Source organism: Arachis ipaensis, chromosome B1 (genome assembly GCF_059453495.1).
Source record: "Arachis ipaensis isolate K30076 ecotype BB chromosome B1, ASM5945349v1, whole genome shotgun sequence".
In the NCBI taxonomy this organism is placed as follows: domain Eukaryota; kingdom Viridiplantae; phylum Streptophyta; class Magnoliopsida; order Fabales; family Fabaceae; genus Arachis; species Arachis ipaensis.
The window spans coordinates 84,565,022-84,584,546 of record NC_142436.1 but is presented as its reverse complement, the minus strand read 5'-3'; the positions used below and the strand labels follow the sequence as shown (position 1 = coordinate 84,584,546).

General features: G+C 37.3%; 1 protein-coding gene and 1 non-coding gene across 2 annotated transcripts; one reads left to right on the top strand and one right to left on the bottom strand.

Moving 5' to 3' along the window:
* Window positions 1–7,407: 7,407 nt before the first annotated feature.
* On the bottom strand, window positions 7,408–7,514 carry LOC148577293 (small nucleolar RNA R71). The gene has a single exon (XR_015904316.1). It is a non-coding gene; the product is annotated as a small nucleolar RNA R71 (small nucleolar RNA).
* A 9,735-nt stretch (window positions 7,515–17,249) lies between these two features.
* LOC148577292 (DNA-directed RNA polymerase I subunit 1-like) lies at window positions 17,250–19,294 on the top strand. Its single transcript, XM_088500604.1, has 4 exons — window positions 17,250–17,318; window positions 17,865–18,024; window positions 18,416–18,468; window positions 19,208–19,294. Exons 1-4 carry the CDS (start codon window positions 17,250–17,252, stop codon window positions 19,292–19,294), a joined length of 369 nt encoding a protein of 122 aa, XP_088356730.1.
* Window positions 19,295–19,525: the final 231 nt, after the last annotated feature.

Here is a 19,525-nt window from a genome sequence, read left to right as displayed (position 1 = left end):
AGTGAGGCAAAAACTCAAACACCTTGGTTTCACTTTGAAACAGAAAACAAAAATAAAGAAAATGCTTGATCTAGACTTCTCACCCACATAATCATTGTTGATCTAATCAATCCCCGGCAACGGCGCCAAAAACTTGATGAGAATTTTGGTGAAAAATAAATTTCTCCCAAAACACACAAATCTAACCGGCAAGTGCACCGGGTCGCATCAAGTAATAATAACTCATGGGAGTGAGGTCGATCCCACAGGGATTGATGGATCAAGCAACTTTAGTGGGTGATTAGTTTAGTCAAGCTAACATAGAGTGAATTGTGTGAAGTTGAGCAACAGAAAGTAAAAATTGCAGGGAAATTAAAGTTGCAGAAAGTAAAATTGCAAGTAAGTTAAAGAACAAGAAAGTAAAATAGCTGAAACTTAAATTGCAAGAAAAGTAAATTGCATGAAAAGTAAAGGGGCTGGGGTGTTGGAAATTAAAAAGAGCAATAGATCACGCAACTGGAAATTTAAATTGCAGGAAGAATAAAGGAAATTGGATGCTGGGAATCAAAACAGAATTGAAATTTTGAAGTGCAGTGAATTAAAAGCAGCAAGAAAAACAAAGAGAAATCTCAGAGGGAGAATGAAACAGAACACCTTCAATTCTCCACCCAAGATTCAAAACAAAGAAAATTAAAGAGAGAGCTCTCAAATTCTAGTGCTCCCTAGTGGAGCCAGCCTCCCCACAAATATGAAAATGATGCCTTATATAGGCTTTACAAAAATGGAAATGAAAATGAAATTAAAAACAAATTACAATTAAATGAAATTCCTATTTTATCTATTTCTTGTGCCTTTGAGTGATGATCATTTGGGCCCTTGCTCTTGATGGAATTGGGTTGATAAAGGCCTTGGTTGATTGCTCTTGGAGTTTGAAGAGGAACCGAATTGAACCGGGTTGAGTTTGCAAAAGTTGGACCAAAAGTTGGAGCTAAAGTTAGGGGTCTAACTTTGGCTCCAACTTTTCATAGCAGCCCACAAAACTTGCTGGTATGAACGTTGGTGCCAACGTTAGGGGTCTAACTTTGACCCTAACGTTGGCCTCCCTTATGCATATTTATGGCGCCAACTTTGTCCTCTTGTCATGTTGCCAATTTTATGCCCAATATAGACTATTATATATGGTTGGAAAGCTCTGAATGTCAGCTTTCTAACCCACTTGAAATCACTTCAATTGGACATCTACAACTCAAGTTATGATCATTTGAAGAGGGCATGGTCGCTGGCTTTGGTGTGCAGCGTTTGAGGTAATGTTTGCCTCAAACGTTGGCGAAAACGCCAGTTCTGGAGGTTCAAACGTATTGTCCACCCCATACTATTATATATTTTTGGAAAGCCCTGGATGTCTACTTTCCAATGCCGTTGAGAGCACATCAATTGGAGCTCTACAGCTCGAGTTATACTCCATCAAAGGTGTAGAGGTCAAGTGGCCTCACTGCAGGTTGCCACCATGTTCATTTATGCACATTGTGGGGCAGTTTTCTCCCTCAATTTTAGTGTCCACCATGCAGTGCCATATATGCCTGGAAATCTCTTGATTCCTACTTTCCAATGCTTCTTGAATCACCTCATTTGGAGCTCTGTAGCTCAAGTTATTCTTGTTGGAAGTATACCCCTTCAAGTTGTTGTGGTGTGTGGCGCCAACGTTAGCCACCAAGTTAGGGGGCTAACATTGGCGCAAACTTTTGCCCCTCTCCCTTGTATTTTCATGTGCCAACGTTAGCCTCCAAGTTAGGGGTCTAACGTTGGCGCAAACATTGGGTGGCCAGGGAGGAGTTTCTCATGCCAACGTTAGCCTCCAAGTTAGGGGGCTAACGTTGGCGCAAACGTGGGGTGCCCAGGGAGTAATCTTCATGCCTAACGTTAGCCCTCACGTTAGGGGTCTAACTTTGAGGCTAACTTTAGGTCCAACTTTTTGCTTCATGGTTCAATTTCACTTATTCCATTGTCCTCTCTTTACTCCTAGCCCTTCCTTCTTGCTTCACTCTTTCTCCAAGCTTTCTTCACCTATAATTAATCAACCAAACACATCAAAGCTATGCTCAAAATCATGAGATATTCATTCTTTCATAATATGTGACAATTTTAGCATAAAACCTCATGAAATAGCATGAATTCATACATGGTTGATTAAATCAAAGGAAGCATGAAAATCTACCCACTTGGCTTGCTTATGGCTCAAGAAAGTGCATAAAACCTATTGAAAACAAAGGAAAAAGGCATAGAAAAACATGACATGATGACATGTCATCAGAGGACAAGTCAAGAAAAGGGGTTTGGTTACACTAGAGCAAGGCTAGTCACATGTCCTTGGAAATTGCTCATTGAAAAGAGTAACCTTGCACACATTGGTTAGTCAGGTGTGTCATAAGAATACCTTGATGACCGAACCTACCAACCTAATAAAGAAGCAATCCTTGTCTCCATTCAATCTTGCATGCACACCCTCCATTTCCAGCATGCCCAATTGAATCCTCACCATCCATTCTTCACCACCTCTCTTTATAAATAAGCCTTCATTTGGTCTAAGCTTCACACTCAAAGTCACACTTTCTTGCACTCATAATTCACTTCTTGTGTTCCTTTGATCACCCTTATATGTCATTGTTCAACCAATTCTTGTGCCACTTGATCAATCACTTACCTTCACTCTTAAGATACACTCTCATTCTCCCTTATACAAGCCATTCTTGCCACTCCTATCCCTTCTTTCTCTTCTATTCGGCTCATTCAAAGCAAACCAATGGCAGCATCATCAAGTTTAAAAAGTAGAAAGGGAAAGGAGCCCGACGTGTGATATTTTTTGGTCTAGAATTTACCAATAAAATTCCATCGTGAGTATAGTCTAAACCAACAAGCTACCTCGCACTAAAATTAAAAAGTGTGTCACCACAATAAAAAAATCAATAACCGGGAGTAGAATCCTAGGTCGTTCTCCCTAGGAGTTACCCTAAGATGCACGTCATTGGTTAGGAGTTCTCTTGGTATTTTAGAGTTGAGTACAAGAAAAGTAAATGAACATGAAACTAAAGCAATGAACAATTAACAATTGGGATAAGGAAACTAAGAAATTAAACTAACAAGAGAGAATGATAATCAATAAATGTAAAATCCTTGGCTGGGGGTGAGAATTGGATTTTCTATCATCATTGCCTCCATCAATTGTAACAAGAATTGGCCACTGCTCCACTTAGTTAACCTCTAACTATGAAGGAAAGTCAAGTGGATACAATCAACTTGAGTCCACAAGTCCTAGTCAAATCCTAAGGAAAGACTAGAAACTTCCAATTATCAATCACAAAATACTTTGACAATTTAAGTGTCTCCAATTTTCCAACCCCCAAGCCAAGAGTGAAAATTGATGAGTGATGAGCGGATATTTTATACGCTTTTTGACATCATTTTCATATATTTTTAGTAGTTTCTATTTAGTTTTTATTAAGATTCTATAGGTTTTAGGGTTAAATTCACATTTTTGGATTCTACTATGAGTTTTTATGTTTTTAGGCAATTTCAGGTATTTTCTGGCTTAAATTGAGGAGCTGGAGCAAAAGTCTGATTCAGAGACAGAGAAAGCACTACAGATGCTGTCCAGATCTGACCTGCCTCCATTCGGAAGAACTTTTCTGGCGCTACAGAAGTCCAAATAGAGCGCTCTCAACGGCTATGGAAAGCTTACTTCCAGAGCTTTCCAACAATGTTTAATAGTTCATATTTTGTTTCGGATTAGAAGGCCCAAAACCGGCATTCAATGCCAGCTACCTGCCCCCTTCCATACTTCCAGCGCCCAAAGAGCAGAGCCCAACGTCCAAAAGCCCAGAGAGGACCCCCTAGCTGGCATTCCACAACCAAGGAACCTCATAGAATATGGATCTCATTAAAGTTCAGCCTAAACACTCACCAAGTGGGCCTCAGAAGTGGATTTTAGCACTAAATAGACTGTTTTACCCTCACTAGTCACCTGTTTAGTATTTAAGGGATATTATTCATGTAATTTAGATAATTCACCAAACTCTCCGATTTCGGAGAGCACATTCACATTTTTATCTTTATTTTTATTTTCAGTATGAGTTTCTAAACCTCCTAGGTTGAGGGGAGGAGCCCTGCTGAGTCCTATGAATTAATAATAGTACTATTTCTTCTTCTTCGATTCGTGTCTGATCTATCTCTAAGATGTATATTCCGATCTTCATCGTGATGAACAGGACGATCTGACAAATTGGCTCTATTCATCACATTAAGACGAACGTGCCTGACAAACACCCGCATCTACTTGGGTTCGTGTGAGTACCTGGAAGAAAAGTACGGGCCAACAACTATGTTTATACATCTCTAAGACGGTTAATCCACGATTTCGTTGGGGACTTCTCGAGTCACCAGTTCAGCCTATCTCTGGGGAGATTAAGGTCGCCATGGTATAGGCTAGATCCAAGAAGCAGCGTTCTCTAATCCGAAAGATTCTACCTTGTCTATGGAGTTTTAAGTAGGATTACTAAGAGAATGGACTGCTATGCGCTTCACCCTTCGTCAGATTAAATATCACGACCACTGGCCATGGCCGTGTTCAACCTGTAGCAGAGGAGATCAAGGACCATTAGCATGGCTTTGATCACTTACATCTTGCCAAAGAAGAAGATCATTCACAAGCAAAGAAGACGGTAGTACCAGAGTTACTTCAAAAAGACAAAGCAACTCCAACTCTCAATCTAATCCTATCATTTATTCCTATCCCTGAAAACACATGCTTTACACATCCAACAAAAGATCTTCTGATTCCGCCTGACTAAGACCTGCAAGACAACCATAAGCTTGCTTCAAGCCACAATCCTCGTGGGATCGACCCTGACTCGCTCAGTTATTACTTGGATGACCTAGTGCACTTGCTGGTACTGCTGATGTTGTATGAAATAGTGTGGGTTTTGCGTACATGTGCACCAAGTTTTTGGTGCCGTTGCCGAGGATTGTTGAGTTTGGACAAACTGCCAGATTGTTTTGCTTCTTAGATCAGGTAAGTTTATTTACATTATTTTAATTGAGTTTCTACTTTTTGTTTTCTTCTTCAATTTTCAAAAATTCTTAAAATTTTTTCAAAAATATTTTTCTTTCCTTTTTTTAATTTTTATTCTTGATTTGAGTATTGTGTTCTTGTTGAGTCTTTTAATTTTCGAAAATTTCAAAAAGTTTTTCGAAAAAATATTTTTATTTTCTTTGTTTAATCCTTGCATTTTTTGAATGTGTCTATGTTCTTGGTTTGAGTCTTTGAGTCTTTTAATTTTATTTTTTCCTTCTTTAATTTTTGAAAATTTCAAAAAAGTTTTTCAAAAATATTCTTATTTTTGTAGTTCAATTGGTTAGAGCGTTGTGTTCATGTTCTTGGTAATTTGTGTTCCTTTGAGTCTTTCTTTCTAAAAATTTTTCAAAAATAATTTTTCTTAGTTTGATCTTGTGTCAAGTCTTTAATTTTGGTGTTTTCTTGTTTATTTTCTTGCAATTTTCGAAAATTTGGTCCTAGTTTTCTAAAAATTTTAAGTTTAGTGTTATTTTTTTTGTGTTCTTGTGTTCTTTGAGTCTTTAAATTTTGTTCTTCATGTTCTTGTTCATCTTCAAAGTGTTCTTGAGTCTTTTGTGTGTCTTGATCTTAAAATTTTTAAGTTTGGTGTCCCTTGGTGTTTCCCTCCAAATTTTCGAAAAATAAGGGGCTCTAGATCTAAAAATTTTAAGTCTTGTGTCTTTTTTTGTATTTTTCTCTTTCATCATAAAATTCAAAAAATCAAAAAAAACATCTTTTCTAACTAATTTTCACCTTAATTTTCGAAATTTTTCAAAAAAAAAATCAAATTTCAATTTTCAAAATTTTATCTTATCATATCTTAGTTGTCAAGTTTTCAAAAATCAAAATTTTCAAAAGTAAAAATCATATATTTTTCAAAAAATTTATCTTTTTCAAAAATCTTATCTTTTTCATATCTTTTTCAAAATTCAAAAATCTCATCTCATCTTTTTCAAATTTAAAAAAAATTAATTAAATCTTTTTCAAAATCAAATTTCAAAATCTTATCTTTTTCTAAAATTTCAAATTTTAATTTCAAATCTTTTCTTATCTTATCTTATTTTTAAAATTGAAATCTTTTCTTATCTTATCTTTTATTTGTATTTTAATTATTATCTTTTCTTAATTAATATCTTATCTTCTCTCTCTTATTTTTCAAAACTATCTAACTAACTTTTCTCTCTCTCAATTTTCGAAAATCGTATCCCCATCTTCTCTCTCATCTTTTTCAAAAATACCTAACTAACTCTCTCTTCTTAATTTTCGAAAAACCACTTCTCTTTTTCTCTCTCTTACTTTTGAAAATATCCTAACTAACTCTCATCTCTCTCTATTTTCAAAAATCTCTCTCTCTATTCTCTCCTATTTTTTCAAAATTTACATTTAAAATTTAAATTCTTTTTAAATTATTTACTTAATTTTTGAAAATTTATTTATTAATTAAATAAAAATAAAATTATTTTAATTCTTATTTACTTTTTCTATTTATACTGCTCTTCTTCTCACATCTCTATTACTCAAAACTCTCCTATCCCTATTTTTTCTTCACATCTCACTTGGAGCTTCTTGCCAATTGGCACAGAAAGCTCTCTTGTGATTTCTCTTCTATTCTCTTTTCCTCTATCTTGTTCAATTTCATCTACTATATCCAAGGTATTTTTCTTTTACTTCTTTTATTTATTTTTATTTTTTATTTTTTCATCTTCTTCTTCTTTCTCTACTTCTGACTTTAAGGAGGAGCTTCTTGCCTATTGGCATAGTCTCTCTTCTTCTTTTTTTCTTCTTGTTTATGACCAGGAACAGGGATAAAGAACCCTTCTTGACTCCTGATCCTGAACTTGAGAAGACTCTAAGGAGGCGTTTACAACTAGCTAAAGCACAACACTCCAGAAGAGACCTTTTAGAAAGTTTTGAACAAGAAACAGAGGATATGGCCGAACCACAAGAGGAGCCCAGAAAGGTCCTTGGTGACTTCACCATGCCTACCTCTGACTTTTATGGCAGAAGCATTGCTGTACCTGCCATTGGAGCTAATAATTTTGAGCTTAAGTCTCAGTTAGTCTCTCTTCTGCAGCAGAACTGCAAATTTCATCGACTTCTACTAGAAGATCCACATCAGTTCTTAGCAGAATTCTTACAGATCTGTGACACTGTAAAAACTAATGGAGTTGATCCTAAAGTCTATAAGCTTATGCTTTTCCCCTTTGCTCTAAGAGACAGAGCTAAGTTTTGGATGGATGCCCAACCAAGAGAGTCTTGACTCTTGGGAAAAGCTTGTAAATGCTTTTTTGGCTAAGTTCTTTCGTCCTCGAACGATGAGCAAGATTAGAGTGGAAGTTCAAACCTTCAGACAAAGAGAAGGTGAATCCCTCTATGAAGCTTGGGAAAGATACAAGTAGCTGATCAGGAGATGTCCTCCTGATATGCTCTCAAAATGGTCCTGCATAGGCGTGTTCTATGATGGGCTATCTGAGATATCCAAGATTTCCTTGGATAGCTCTGCAGGTGGATCCCTCCACTTGAAGAAAATGCCTGCAAAAGCTAGAGAACTCATTCAGATGGTTGCAAACAACCAATTCATGTACACTTCTGAGAGGAATCCTATAAATCATGGAACCTCTCAGAAGAAAGGAGTTCATGAAGTTGAGACTCTGAATGCCATCTTGGCTCAGAATAAGATCTTGACCCAACAGGTCAACATGATCTCTCAACATCTCATTGGGATGCAAATTGCACCTGGCAGTAATCAGGAAGCTTCTCTTGAAGAAGAAGCCTATGATCCTTATCAACCCACCATGGAGGAGGTGAATTACATGGGATAAGCCCATGGAAACACTTACAACCCTTCATGGAGGAATCATCCTAATCTCTCATGGAAGGATCAACAGAAACCTCAGCAAGGTTTCAATCAAGGTGGTAGGAACCATAATAGGTTCAACAACAGACCACCATTCCCATCTTCTCAAGGGAATATGGAGACCTCTAAGCAAAGCCTCTCTGACTTAACCACTCTAATCTCCAGCCTCACTAAGACCACTCATAGTTTCATTAATGAAACAAGGTCCTCCATTAGAAATTTGGAGGTACAAGTTGGTCAACTGAGCAAGAGGATCCCTGAGATCCCTCCAGACACTCTCCCCAATAATACTGAGGTTAATCCTATAGAAGAGTGCAAGGCCATAACCATGGAGGTTGAAGCCAAATTGGAGAAGATTGGGAAGGCATTGAATTCCAGTAAAGAATCCTTCACTAGGTGTTCAACGCCCACTAGCCCAGGGAAGCTGGCGTTGAATGCCAACAAGGACATCCCTGCTGGGCGTTCAACGCCTAAAAATCTGATCAGTTATGGCGTCAATCGCCAGAAATGGATGCCAAGCTGGAGTCCAATGCCGAAAAAGGTGCCAGAATTTGAGTTCAACGCCCAAGGAAGCCTAAGCACGTGGATTTCATCAAAGCTCAGCCCAAACACTCACCAAGTAGGCCCCTGAAGTGGATTTTAGCACTAAAAAGAATATTTTACCCTTACTAGTCATTTGTTTAGTATTTAATGGATTTTATTCAAACACTTTTAGACATTTTGATTACCATTCTGTACTATTTTCGTTTTTTACTTTGTATTTTTACTTCAGTATGAGTTTCTAAACCTCCTAGGTTGAGGGGAAGAGCCTTGCTGAGTCCTATGAATTAATAAAAGTATTTCTGTTTCTTCTTCGATCTGTGTTTGATCTATCTCTAAGATCTATATCCCGATCTTCATCGTGGTGAATAGGATGATCTGACAAATTAGCTCTGTTCATCACATTAAGATGAACGTGCCTGACAAACACCCGTGTCTACTTGGGTTCGTGTGAATAGTTGACCGGAAAGCACAAACCAACAGCTATGTTTATACATCTCTCAGACGGTTAATCCACGACTTCGTTTGGGACTTCTCGAGACACCAGTTCAGCCAATTTCTAGGGAGATCAGGGTCTCCGTGGTATAGGCTAGAATCCGAAGAAGCAGCGTTCTCTGATCCGGAAGATTCGACCTTGTCTGTAGCGTTTTGAGTAAGATCGCCAAAAGAATGACTTGCTAGAGCTTCACCCTCCGTCAGATTGAATGACCACGGGCAATAGCGTTTGACCTGTAGTAGAGGAGATCAATGACCATGGGAAATGGCTTTGATCACATACAGTCTGCCATAGAAGATGATCATTCACAAGCAAGGATGACAGTAATACCAAAGTTCATTCAGAAAGACAAAGCAACTCCAACTCTCAACTCTATTCCTATTCTTATAATTAAACATTGTAATTCCATCTTTCAAATCCAACTCCTTCTGATTGCGCCTGACTAAGACCTGCAAGACAACCATTGCTTGCTTCAAGCCACAATCCTCGTGGGATCGACCCTGATTCACTCAGGTATTACTTGGACGACCGAGTGCACTTGCTGGTACTGCTGCTGTACGAACAGTGTGGGGTTTGCATACGCGCACTAACTTTTTGGCGCCATTGCCGGGGATTATTGAGTTTGGACAAACTGAAGGATTGTCTTGCTCTCTAGATCACGTAATTTTTAATTTTGTTAGCTTTTCTACATTTATTTTCTTCTTCCAAATTTTCAAAAAATTAAAAACTTTTTTCAAAAATATTTTTCTTTTCTTTGTTTAATTTTTGTTCTTGGTATTGAGTCCTGCATGTTCATGCTTTTCAATTTAAAAAATTTTAAAACTTCTTCCTATACCCTTTTTTATACTACTTCCTATACCCTTTTTTAAACTATTTGTCTTTTCTCTGTTTGAGTCCTTGTTTGTGTTCTTGGTTTGAGTCTTTGAATCTTTTATTTTTTTATTCTCTTCTTCAAAATTTTTGAAAATTTCAAAAAGTTTTTCAAAAATATTTTTATTTTCTTTGTTTGATCTTTGTTCTTGTTTTGAGTCTTTTATTTTTGTTCTTGTTGTGTTTTTTGATTTTTATGAGTCTTTCTTTCTAAAAATTTTTCTAAAATATTTTCTTTGGTTTAATCTTGTGTCAAGTTTTTAATTTTGGTATTTTCTTGTGTTTTTCGAAAATTTTGTTTTAGTTTTCTAAAAATTTTAAGTTTATTGTTCTTTTTGTGTTCTTGTGTTCTTTGAGTCTTTAAATTTTGTTCTTTGTGTTCTTGTCAGTCTTCAAAGTATTCTTGAGTCTTGTATGTGTCTTGATCTTAAAATTTTTAAGTTTGGTGTCCCTTGGTGTTTCCATCCAAATTTTCAAAAATAAAGGGCTCTAGAACTAAAAATTTTAATTCTTGTGTCTTTTTTGTGTTTTTCTCTTTCATCATAAAATTCAAAAATAAAAAATATCTTTTTTATCTTTATTTAATTATTATTTTCTAAATTTTTAAAATAAAATTCAGATTTCAATTTCAAAATTTTATCTTATCATATCTTAGTTGTCAAGTTTTCAAAAATCAAATTTTTCAAAATTAAAAATCATATCTTTTTCAAAACCTATCATATCTTTTTCAAAATTTAAAAATCTTATCTTATCTTTTTCAAAAATTCAAATCATATCTTTTTCAAAAACTTTTAAATTTCTTATCTTATCTTATTTTTAAAATTCAAATCTTTGCTCATCTTATCTTTTACTTTAATTTTATTTTTTATCTTTTCTTAATTAATATCTTATCTTCTCTCTCGTCTTTTACAAAACCACCTAACTAACTTTTCTCTCTCTCAATTTTCGAAAATTCATATCTCATTCTTCTCTCTCTTCTTTTTCAAAACCACCTAACTAACTCTCTTCTCTCTTAATTTCGAAAATTTCTCTCTCTTCTCTCTCTTCTATTTTCTAAAATATAACAATTAAAACTCAAATCTTTTTAAATTAATTTAACTTAATTTTTGAAATAATTAATTAATTAATTAATTAAAAATAAAAATATTTTAATTCTTATTTAGTTTTTCTATTTATACCTCTTCTCTTCTCATCTCTATTCATTCAACTCTACATCCTTCGACTCTTAACCTACAATTCTTTATCTTCTTTCCTTTCTTCTTCACATTTCACTGGAAGCTCTTTTGTCCAAGTGGTACAAAAAGCTTTCTAGTGATTTTTTTTATCTTTTATTCTATCTTCTTTTATTTACTCTTATCTACTATTTCCAAGCTATTTTCCTTTTACTTCTTTTATTTATTTTTATTTTTTTTCTTCTTCTTTCTTCTCTACTTCTGACTTTAAGGAGGAGCTTCTTGTCTATTGGCATAGTCTCTCTTCTTCTTTTTTCTTTTCTTCTTGTTTATGAGCAGGAACAGGGATAAAGAACCCCTCTTGACTCCTAATCCTGAACATGAGAAGACTCTAAAGAGGCGTTTACAACTAGCTAAAGCACAACACTCCGGAAGAGACCTTTCAGAAAGTTTTGAACAAGAAACAGAGGATATGGCCAAACCACAAGAGGAGCTCAGAAAGGTCCTTGGTGACTTCATCATGCCTACCTCTGACTTTTATGGCAGAAGCAATGTTGTACCTGCCATTGGAGCTAACAATTTTAAGCTTAAGCCTCAGTTAGTCTCTCTTCTGCAGTAGAACTAAAAATTCCATGGACTTCCACTGAAAGATCTACATCAATTCTTAGAAGAATTCTTACAGATCTGTGATACTATAAAGACTAATGGAGTTAATTCTGAAGTCTACAAGCTGATGCTTTTCCCCTTTGCCTTAAGAGACAGAGCTAAGTTTTGGTTGGATGCCCAACCAAGAGAGAGTCTTGACTCTTGGAAAAAGCTTGTTAATGCTTTTCTGGCTATGTTTTTTTCTCCTCAAAGGATGAGCAAGATTAGAGTGGAAGTTCAAACCTTCAAACAAAGAGAAGGTGAATCCCTCTATGAAGCTTGGGAAAGATACAAGCAGCTGATCATGAGATGTCCTCCTGACATGCTCTCAGAATGGTCCCTCATAGGTGTGTTCTATGATGGTTTGTCTGAGATATCCAAGATTTCCTTGGATAGCTCTGCAGGTGGATCTCTCCACTTGAAAAAAACACCTGCAGAAGCTAAAGAACTCATTGAGATGGTTGCAAATAACCAATTTATGTACACTTCAGAAATGAATCCTATAAATCATGGAACCTCTCAGAAGAAAGGAGTTCATGAGGTTGAGACTCTGAATGCCATCCTGGCTCAGAATAAGATCTTGACCCAACAGGTCAACATGATCTCTAAACACCTCACTGGGATGCAAACTGCACCTGGCAGTAATCAGGAAGCTTCTCTTGAAGAAGAAGCCTATGATCCTGATCAACCCACCATGGAGGAGGTGAATTACATAGGAGAAGCCCATGGAAACACTTACAACCCTTCATGGAGGAACCATCCCAATAGTTCATGGAAAGATCAACAGAAACCTCAGCAAGCTTTCAATAATAACCAAGGTGGTAAGAACCAGGATAGGTTCAATAACAGACCACCATTCCCATCTTCTTAAGCGAATATGGAGACCTCTAAGCAGAGCCTCTCTGACTTAGCCACTCTAGTCTCCAGCCTCACTAAGACCACTCATAGTTTCATTAATGAAACAAGGTCCTCTATTAAAAACTTGGAGGTACAAGTTGGTCAACTGAGCAAGAGGATCCCTGAGATCCCTCTAGACACTCTTCTCAGTAATAATAAGGTCAATCCTAGAAAAAAGTGCAAGGCCATAACCATGGAGGTTGAGGCCAAATTAGAGGAGAACGGGAAGGCGTTGAACGCCAGCGAAGAAGCTTTCACTGGGTGTTCAATGCACACAATGGCAGCAAGCCTGGCATTAAACGCCAGTGAGGAAGCCCTCACTGGGCGTTTAACACCCATCCTGGCAGAAAAGCTGGTGTTGAATGCCAGCCAGAGGGCACTGGCTGGGCGTTCAACACCCAAACAGGAAGGCTTACTGGCATTAAACGCCAGTAAGGAACCCCTCACTGTGCGTTCAATGCCCAAACAGGAAGGCTTGCTGGCGTTGAATGCCAGTGAGGAACCCCTCACTTGGTGTTCAATGCCCAATCAGGCAACCACTTCCAGCACTGAATGCCTGTGAAGAACTTCTGGCATTGAACGCCAGCAAGGACATCCCTGCTGGGCGTTCAATGCCCAGAATGCTAGAGGGACTGCCGTTTAATGCCAGTCGGGGTGGACAGCAAGGGTGTTCAATGCCCAATAAGCTGACAGAGCTAGCATTGAATGCCAACCAAAGCATATTCTCTGAGTGCCTAAACCCCACTTAAGAACCCTCTAGCCCAGAACCAAAGAAAACCATAAAAATAATTGAGGTTCCTTTGAATGCACTTCTGCAGTGCATAAGTTCTGATGACTACTCATCTTCAAGTGAGGATGAAGGCACTAGGGAAGAGCAAGTTGCTCGTTTCCTAGGACCTCTAATAAAGATGAATACTAAGTTATTTGGTACAAAGCCTTTGGAGGAAGAACCTCCACTGCTTACCAAAGAACTCCATGATTTGGTTCTGCAAGAGCTACCTCAGAAGCTTCTAGATCCTGGATACATTTTAATTCCTTGCACCATAGGCACTATGACCTTTAGAAAGGCTCTATGTGACCTAGGGTCGAGCATCAACCTCATGCCACTCTTTGTAATGGAGAAGCTGAGAATCCTTGAGGTACAAGCTGCACACGTCTCTTTAGAGATGGCAGACAAGACCATGAAGAATCCATATGGCTTAGTGGAGGATGTCTTGGTTAAAGATGAAAACCACTACATTCCTACAAACTTCATTGTCTTGGACATAGGAAAGGATGAGGATGACTGTGTCATCCTTGGAAGACCTTTTTTAGCCACAGCTAATGCTTTCATTGATGTGGCTAAGGAAGAACTAACCCTAAAGTTAGGGGAGGATCACATTTTATTCAAGATGCTTCATCCCAATTCTCCCTCTAAAAGAGAGATAACAGTGCAACACCTAGTGTGCCAACCTTCTCTTTCTGTGCAGAGCTCAGCAAATCCCCCAGAAATCAATTCTAAGTTTGGTGTTGGGCAGCCCTCAACAAGCTCTAAGCACAAAGGTACTAAAAAGAAAGGACTTAAAGGCTGGAGGGACAAGAAAGTCCCAACTGAAGGCCTCTCACCTGGCATGAGGGTTGTCTTCACTAAGAATCCAATCCTACCACATACAGTGAGCCGTGTCTTATCTCTAGAGTATGTAGAACTCATTCATGAGAGGACAGGAAGAAAATTCACTGTCAAGGGCGAAAATTTGAGCCCTTACTTACCTCCTTAAGGAGCTGAAGGTCAAGCTAGTGACTTTAAAAGAGCGCTTGTTGGGAGGCAACCCAACTTTACTCAACTTTATTTATTTTATTTTTATTTTGTTTTTTTTCAGTCTTAGAGTCATGATCATGTGCATCAGTCTAGAGACAGAATTCACAACAGTGAAAACAGAACACTCCGAAAAGAGTGTTAAAGTTGAACGCCAGTAAAGAAGCCCTCCTGGGCGTTCAACACCCCAAGTGGGAAGCATTGCTGGCATTGAACGCCAGCCAGGGAGCAGCCCCTCGGCGTTCAAACGCCAGTACAGATAAGCAGGGAATCTGAAATTTCCTAGCCTCTCATGAATTGTGGGTCCCACAGAATCTTACCTACCCCACTTAACCCCACCTACTTTCACACTTTCCCATACACACTTCCCTAAAAACCCTAGCCCAATCACATCCATACAATTTTCCCAAACCATCATAACTCCCACCTATCTCAGCCACTTCAAAAATCAAATTTCCCACCCAAACTCACCTTATGAAGAAACCAAACCCTACCCACTCCTATAAATACCCCTCTCCATAACCCTTCATACACACACATCTCATACCCTCTCCACCCCATAATGCCGAGCCCTCTCTCCCTCTCTCTCTATATTTTCTTTTTTTTTCCTCTCCATTCTTCTATTTTTGCTCGAGGATGAGCAAAGTTTTAAGTTCGGTGTTGGAAAAGCATAGCTTTTTTTTATTTTCATTACCATTCATGGCACCCAAGGTTGGAGACTCCTCTAAGAAGATGAAAGAAAAGGCATTAGCCAGTCCCTCTGAATCTTGGGGGATAGAGAGATTCATTACTAAAGCATATCAAGACCACTTCTATGAAGTAGTGGCTGAGAAGAAAGTGATCCTTGAGGTTCTTTTCATGCTCAAGAAGAATGAGTATCCAGAAATTCGAAGAGAGATTCGAAGAAGAGGTTGGAAAGTCCTAACCAACCCCATCCAAGAGGTTTAGATTCTCATGGTGCAAGAATTCTATGCTAATGCATGGGTTACTAAAAACCATGACACTAGTGTGAACCCAAATCTAAGGAATTGGATCACCATGGTCCGAGGAAGAATCATAGATTTCAGCCCAGAAAGTGTGAGGTTGGTGTTCAACTTGCCTCTATTGCAAGGAGATATTCATCCTTACACTAGAAGAGTCAACCATGATCAAACACTACAAGAAAAATACCTATTCAGCCACACTTTTTTTAAGCTACATTTGAAAAGCGTAGCCTATTCTATGAATAGGCTACGCTTTTCTCCATGTTGCCTTTTATAAGAGAAAAGAATACACAATTGCAGCATCATTTAAAAAGTGTAGCCTTAGGTATTATAGAAATCACTTATAAAGCGTAGCCATAGGTTAATATCTATAGGTTCACTTTTCATATCAAAGAGGACACTTTTAGAGGGTAGCCTATTTGTTAAATTTTGGGTGCATTTTAAAAGCGATGCCTAATATATCTAGAGTAAAAAATTTGACACTTAGTGAAATTTTTTCCTCTTTTTCCTGAAAGCAAACTCATCACACTTAGTAAAATTTTTGTGATTCAATTCCCTCCAAATGTCACTCAATCACCTTCGTCCCCTTTCGTAAACCCTCAGTCTCACTTTTTCCTGAAAGCTCACTCATCACCTTCATCCCCTTCATCGCGAAGTAGAAGCCCTGGCCATCGTTGCCCTGCTCACCATCGTTGCCCTGCTCACCATCAGTCTCACTTTTTCCTGAAAGCCCTGCTCACCATCGTTGCCCCCCACTCACTCTCTTCACTCTCGGCATTGACCCTCTCACTCTCGCTCTCGCTACTGACCCTCTCACTACAAGAAGAAACCCTCTCAGTCTCGCCATTGACCGTCATCGCCCCCCACTCACCACTCACCCGCACTCACCACTGTCCACATTGCTGCACTACTGACCGTCGCTCCTCTTCGCCATCTTGCACTGATCGTCGCTGCGCTGCCCTCACCATCGTCGCTGCGCCGCTCTCACCATCGTCATCTCCGTGCTTCTCATCATCGTCTTCTCCGTGCTCACGTCATTGAATAGGTATGTATTGATTTCTATTTGGTTCTGAAATTTTAGAGACTTAGGGTTCCGATTTTAGGGGTTTTAATTTGGGAGTTTTAATCTGTGAAATATGGGTTTGTGAACTGTAATTTGATAACATGCATGCTGTTGTTGATGAAGATGTGTGGTATTTTAGGGTTTGTGCACTGTGATTTAATATACATCTTGTCTATTTTCTCTTCTTTCCTTGTTTTGCAGCCTGGTTTATCTTGACATTCTCATGCCACCATTAATAGAGAAACAGTAGCAACTTCCAATTTTTTTTGCAGCCTGGTTTGTCTGGTTTTGTAATTTTTTTTGAGGATTTGTTGTTCTGATATTTGGGGTTTTACAATCTTGTGTAATTTCTGCTTCTTACTATGTTAGAGTTTGCTTTTTATTTTGTATTTTGCTTTATTATTTTGCATCTTGCTTTGTTAGGGTTTGTAGTTGTTATTAGTGTTATTCTCTCATTGGAAACTAAGTACCAGCAGGTTTGGCAAGTGAGACTATAACCGATGACAGGGATACAACATATGAAGAGGATATCAACTCTGCTGGGACCAAGAAAAGTGATTCAAAAAGGTACAAGTTGTCTTACAAGCTTGCTGAGCAAAATCGATTTTCTGGTCCTTTCTATATCAAGTTAGTTTCTTCCAAATATTGAATTAACCTCAATGTAAAGTGTCAGCCGGACACTGAAAAGTTTCACATGCTGTTGGAAAATTTAGAATAATATATTAATTCTATTCAAATTACAGGTTAAAATGACGTTAGAACTTTTGTGAAAAAATGAGGTTCAACTCTGCTCCTATATTAATGATATTCAAGGTCAGGGATATGGAAAGAAAGCAGGTCACTCAATGTTCTTTCTTGAGAATATTTTTGTTCCACCAATCAAATTCCACCCTCCCACTAAAGGAGGTGATATGGTAAGTGTGAATAATAAATAAAGACTGTTAACGAGTTGTACTATTTCTCTATCTTCTTTGTTTGTACTTCATGTTCTTGCTTCTACTATGGAGTGTGGAATATTTCCAAAGTTTGTCAATGCAAGGTATAGGTTTAGGGAAGTACTCTGAATTTGAAATTGTTGTGGGATATAAATGTAGGAAAAATGTACTTATGAAATTGTTAGCAGATATATATAGATTGGAAAATGAAGGATTTTTGTTAGAAAATTCTATCATGACTCATGCGGGCCATTCTTAGGAAAGCAAGCCAGCAGGATGTAAAGGTAATATGAAGGGAGGATATAAGGATGAAATGCAAATCCAGTTTCTTTCTTGGTTTATCACAAGAACACACTTACCCTTTCAATTTAGCTAATCTCATTTAATAGGATAAGGCTTGTAAATTGCTGGCATTCAAAGTATAACTACTCCTTTTTAGTCCTTTCATTGTTTTGTGAATACTTGACTATCTTTTTTATTCTACATTCACCTTATTGACTTGGACTTGGGCAATTGTGTTTGTAGGTATTGGAGCATGCTCATACTGTTTTGTTGAGTAAGATTATGCAGTCTAACATAAGATTAGGGGATGCCCATCTAAACAAGAAGGATCCCTCGATGGTTTTAGCCAGGTGGGTGGAACTTCAGCAATCTGTAAATGTGCTCTTTACCAGTAACACTTCTGGTGAGAATTTATGCTGTTTTGTTTTGTTTTGGTTTCTTTTTTTAGTTGTAACATGCAGACCTGGGTGTAGTTGGGTAATATATTTTATAAATATCTTTAGATTCTTGTTTGATTCTTGTTGCCCCCATTCTTCCAAAAAACGGGATAGAATTTCAGCACAAGGCAAAAAATAGACTTATGGTAATTCACGCTTTGTGATAAGTGGTTTCGTGACGATACATTTGCATAGCCACTAGTTCATAATGCAGAAAAATTAATTGGCTTGATGCATCATCATTTGCTGCTTTTATGGAAAGGAAACTTTATGCTATTAGATTATGCTTTCTCTCCCAATTTAAATTTCCAGTCAGTTTTCCTACTAATATGCTACTTTTGCTTCTTGACATTGCAGGAAAAACAGAATATGTTTATGCTCGTGTGAAGCTTTCAAGATATTCTTTAGAGGTTTTTCTGTTCATTATCCTTAAAAAATCTTGCCGTCTATGTTTGTTTAATGTTTTTTTTTTCCGAGGATGCAAGTTCCATGGTTAATATAATATATCAAATATTTATGTGGCTTTTTCCTTAAACCTACAGGTAGCTTTGATTCTAGACCACATATATAATTCCATATAGTAACACATATTTAACAAAATAATTTCAAAATGATTTAGAGTCAACTGAACTTTTCAAACAAATTGAAGCAAAATGCCCAAGAAATTCAACCCTTAAGATCCGGACCACAGAGCCAGAAAACACAACATAAAATACCAAAAAATGTGTTTCCTCATTTCCATAAGGAAATGCATCAGAACAAGGGAAGAACAAGTGTCATACAATTTCTGAGTAAGCACTAGACATTACACATATGTGAGGGGAAATAATCTTGTGTAGTTTATTAGGGAACTTGTCTTTATTGTTAAGTGTTAATACAATTGTGTACTGCAGTTTAAATAAAAGACTTGATGTTAGGGGGAGCATTAGATTTGTATAAGGTTTATAAAGAAGTATCCTTATTCATAGAATGAGCGAGGACTAAAAAACTCAAAAAAGGAAAATTTCAGGCTATAATTCCCTTGAGATATACACAAGGATATGTTCAGACCACTGGCTCATGTATTCATCTATGATTTATTTGTGTTTATTACTTTATTACACTTTGTAAGAAAATGTCATTGCTGATTATTAATTATACTCTTGTTAGGTTCTGTCTGAAGATTTGCCTGCTACTATTTCTAAAATATCATTTCCAAAGACGATGAAATGGAATTCCCAGGTATGTGGGATTTGAGGTAGATGAAGAACCAGAAATCTCCCAAATACGATCTTCCGTTGAACAAGATATTTAAAGAACAAGATTTTTTTCTCTTCTATCAGAAGGTTAATAATTTTTATTAGAAGATACTTATGTAGGATACAATATTTTGGTTTTTTATAGTTTATTAGTAGTAAATTCTAAGTGGTCTAATGTATATTTTGATATGGGTATGTTTAATTTAGTGTGAGATGTATGAATACTCAT

What these genes read in the sequence shown, in the direction of transcription:
- LOC148577292 (XM_088500604.1), top strand. Translation starts at nt 17,250, where the DNA reads ATGTTCTTTCTTGAGAATATTTTTGTTCCACCAATCAAATTCCACCCT. An exon ending in CCACTAAAGGAGGTGATATG is followed by an intron (nt 17,319 to 17,864) that starts GTAAGTGTGAAT and finishes TTGTGTTTGTAG; the next exon opens with GTATTGGAGCATGCTCATAC. An exon ending in CTTTACCAGTAACACTTCTG is followed by an intron (nt 18,025 to 18,415) that starts GTGAGAATTTAT and finishes TTGACATTGCAG; the next exon opens with GAAAAACAGAATATGTTTAT.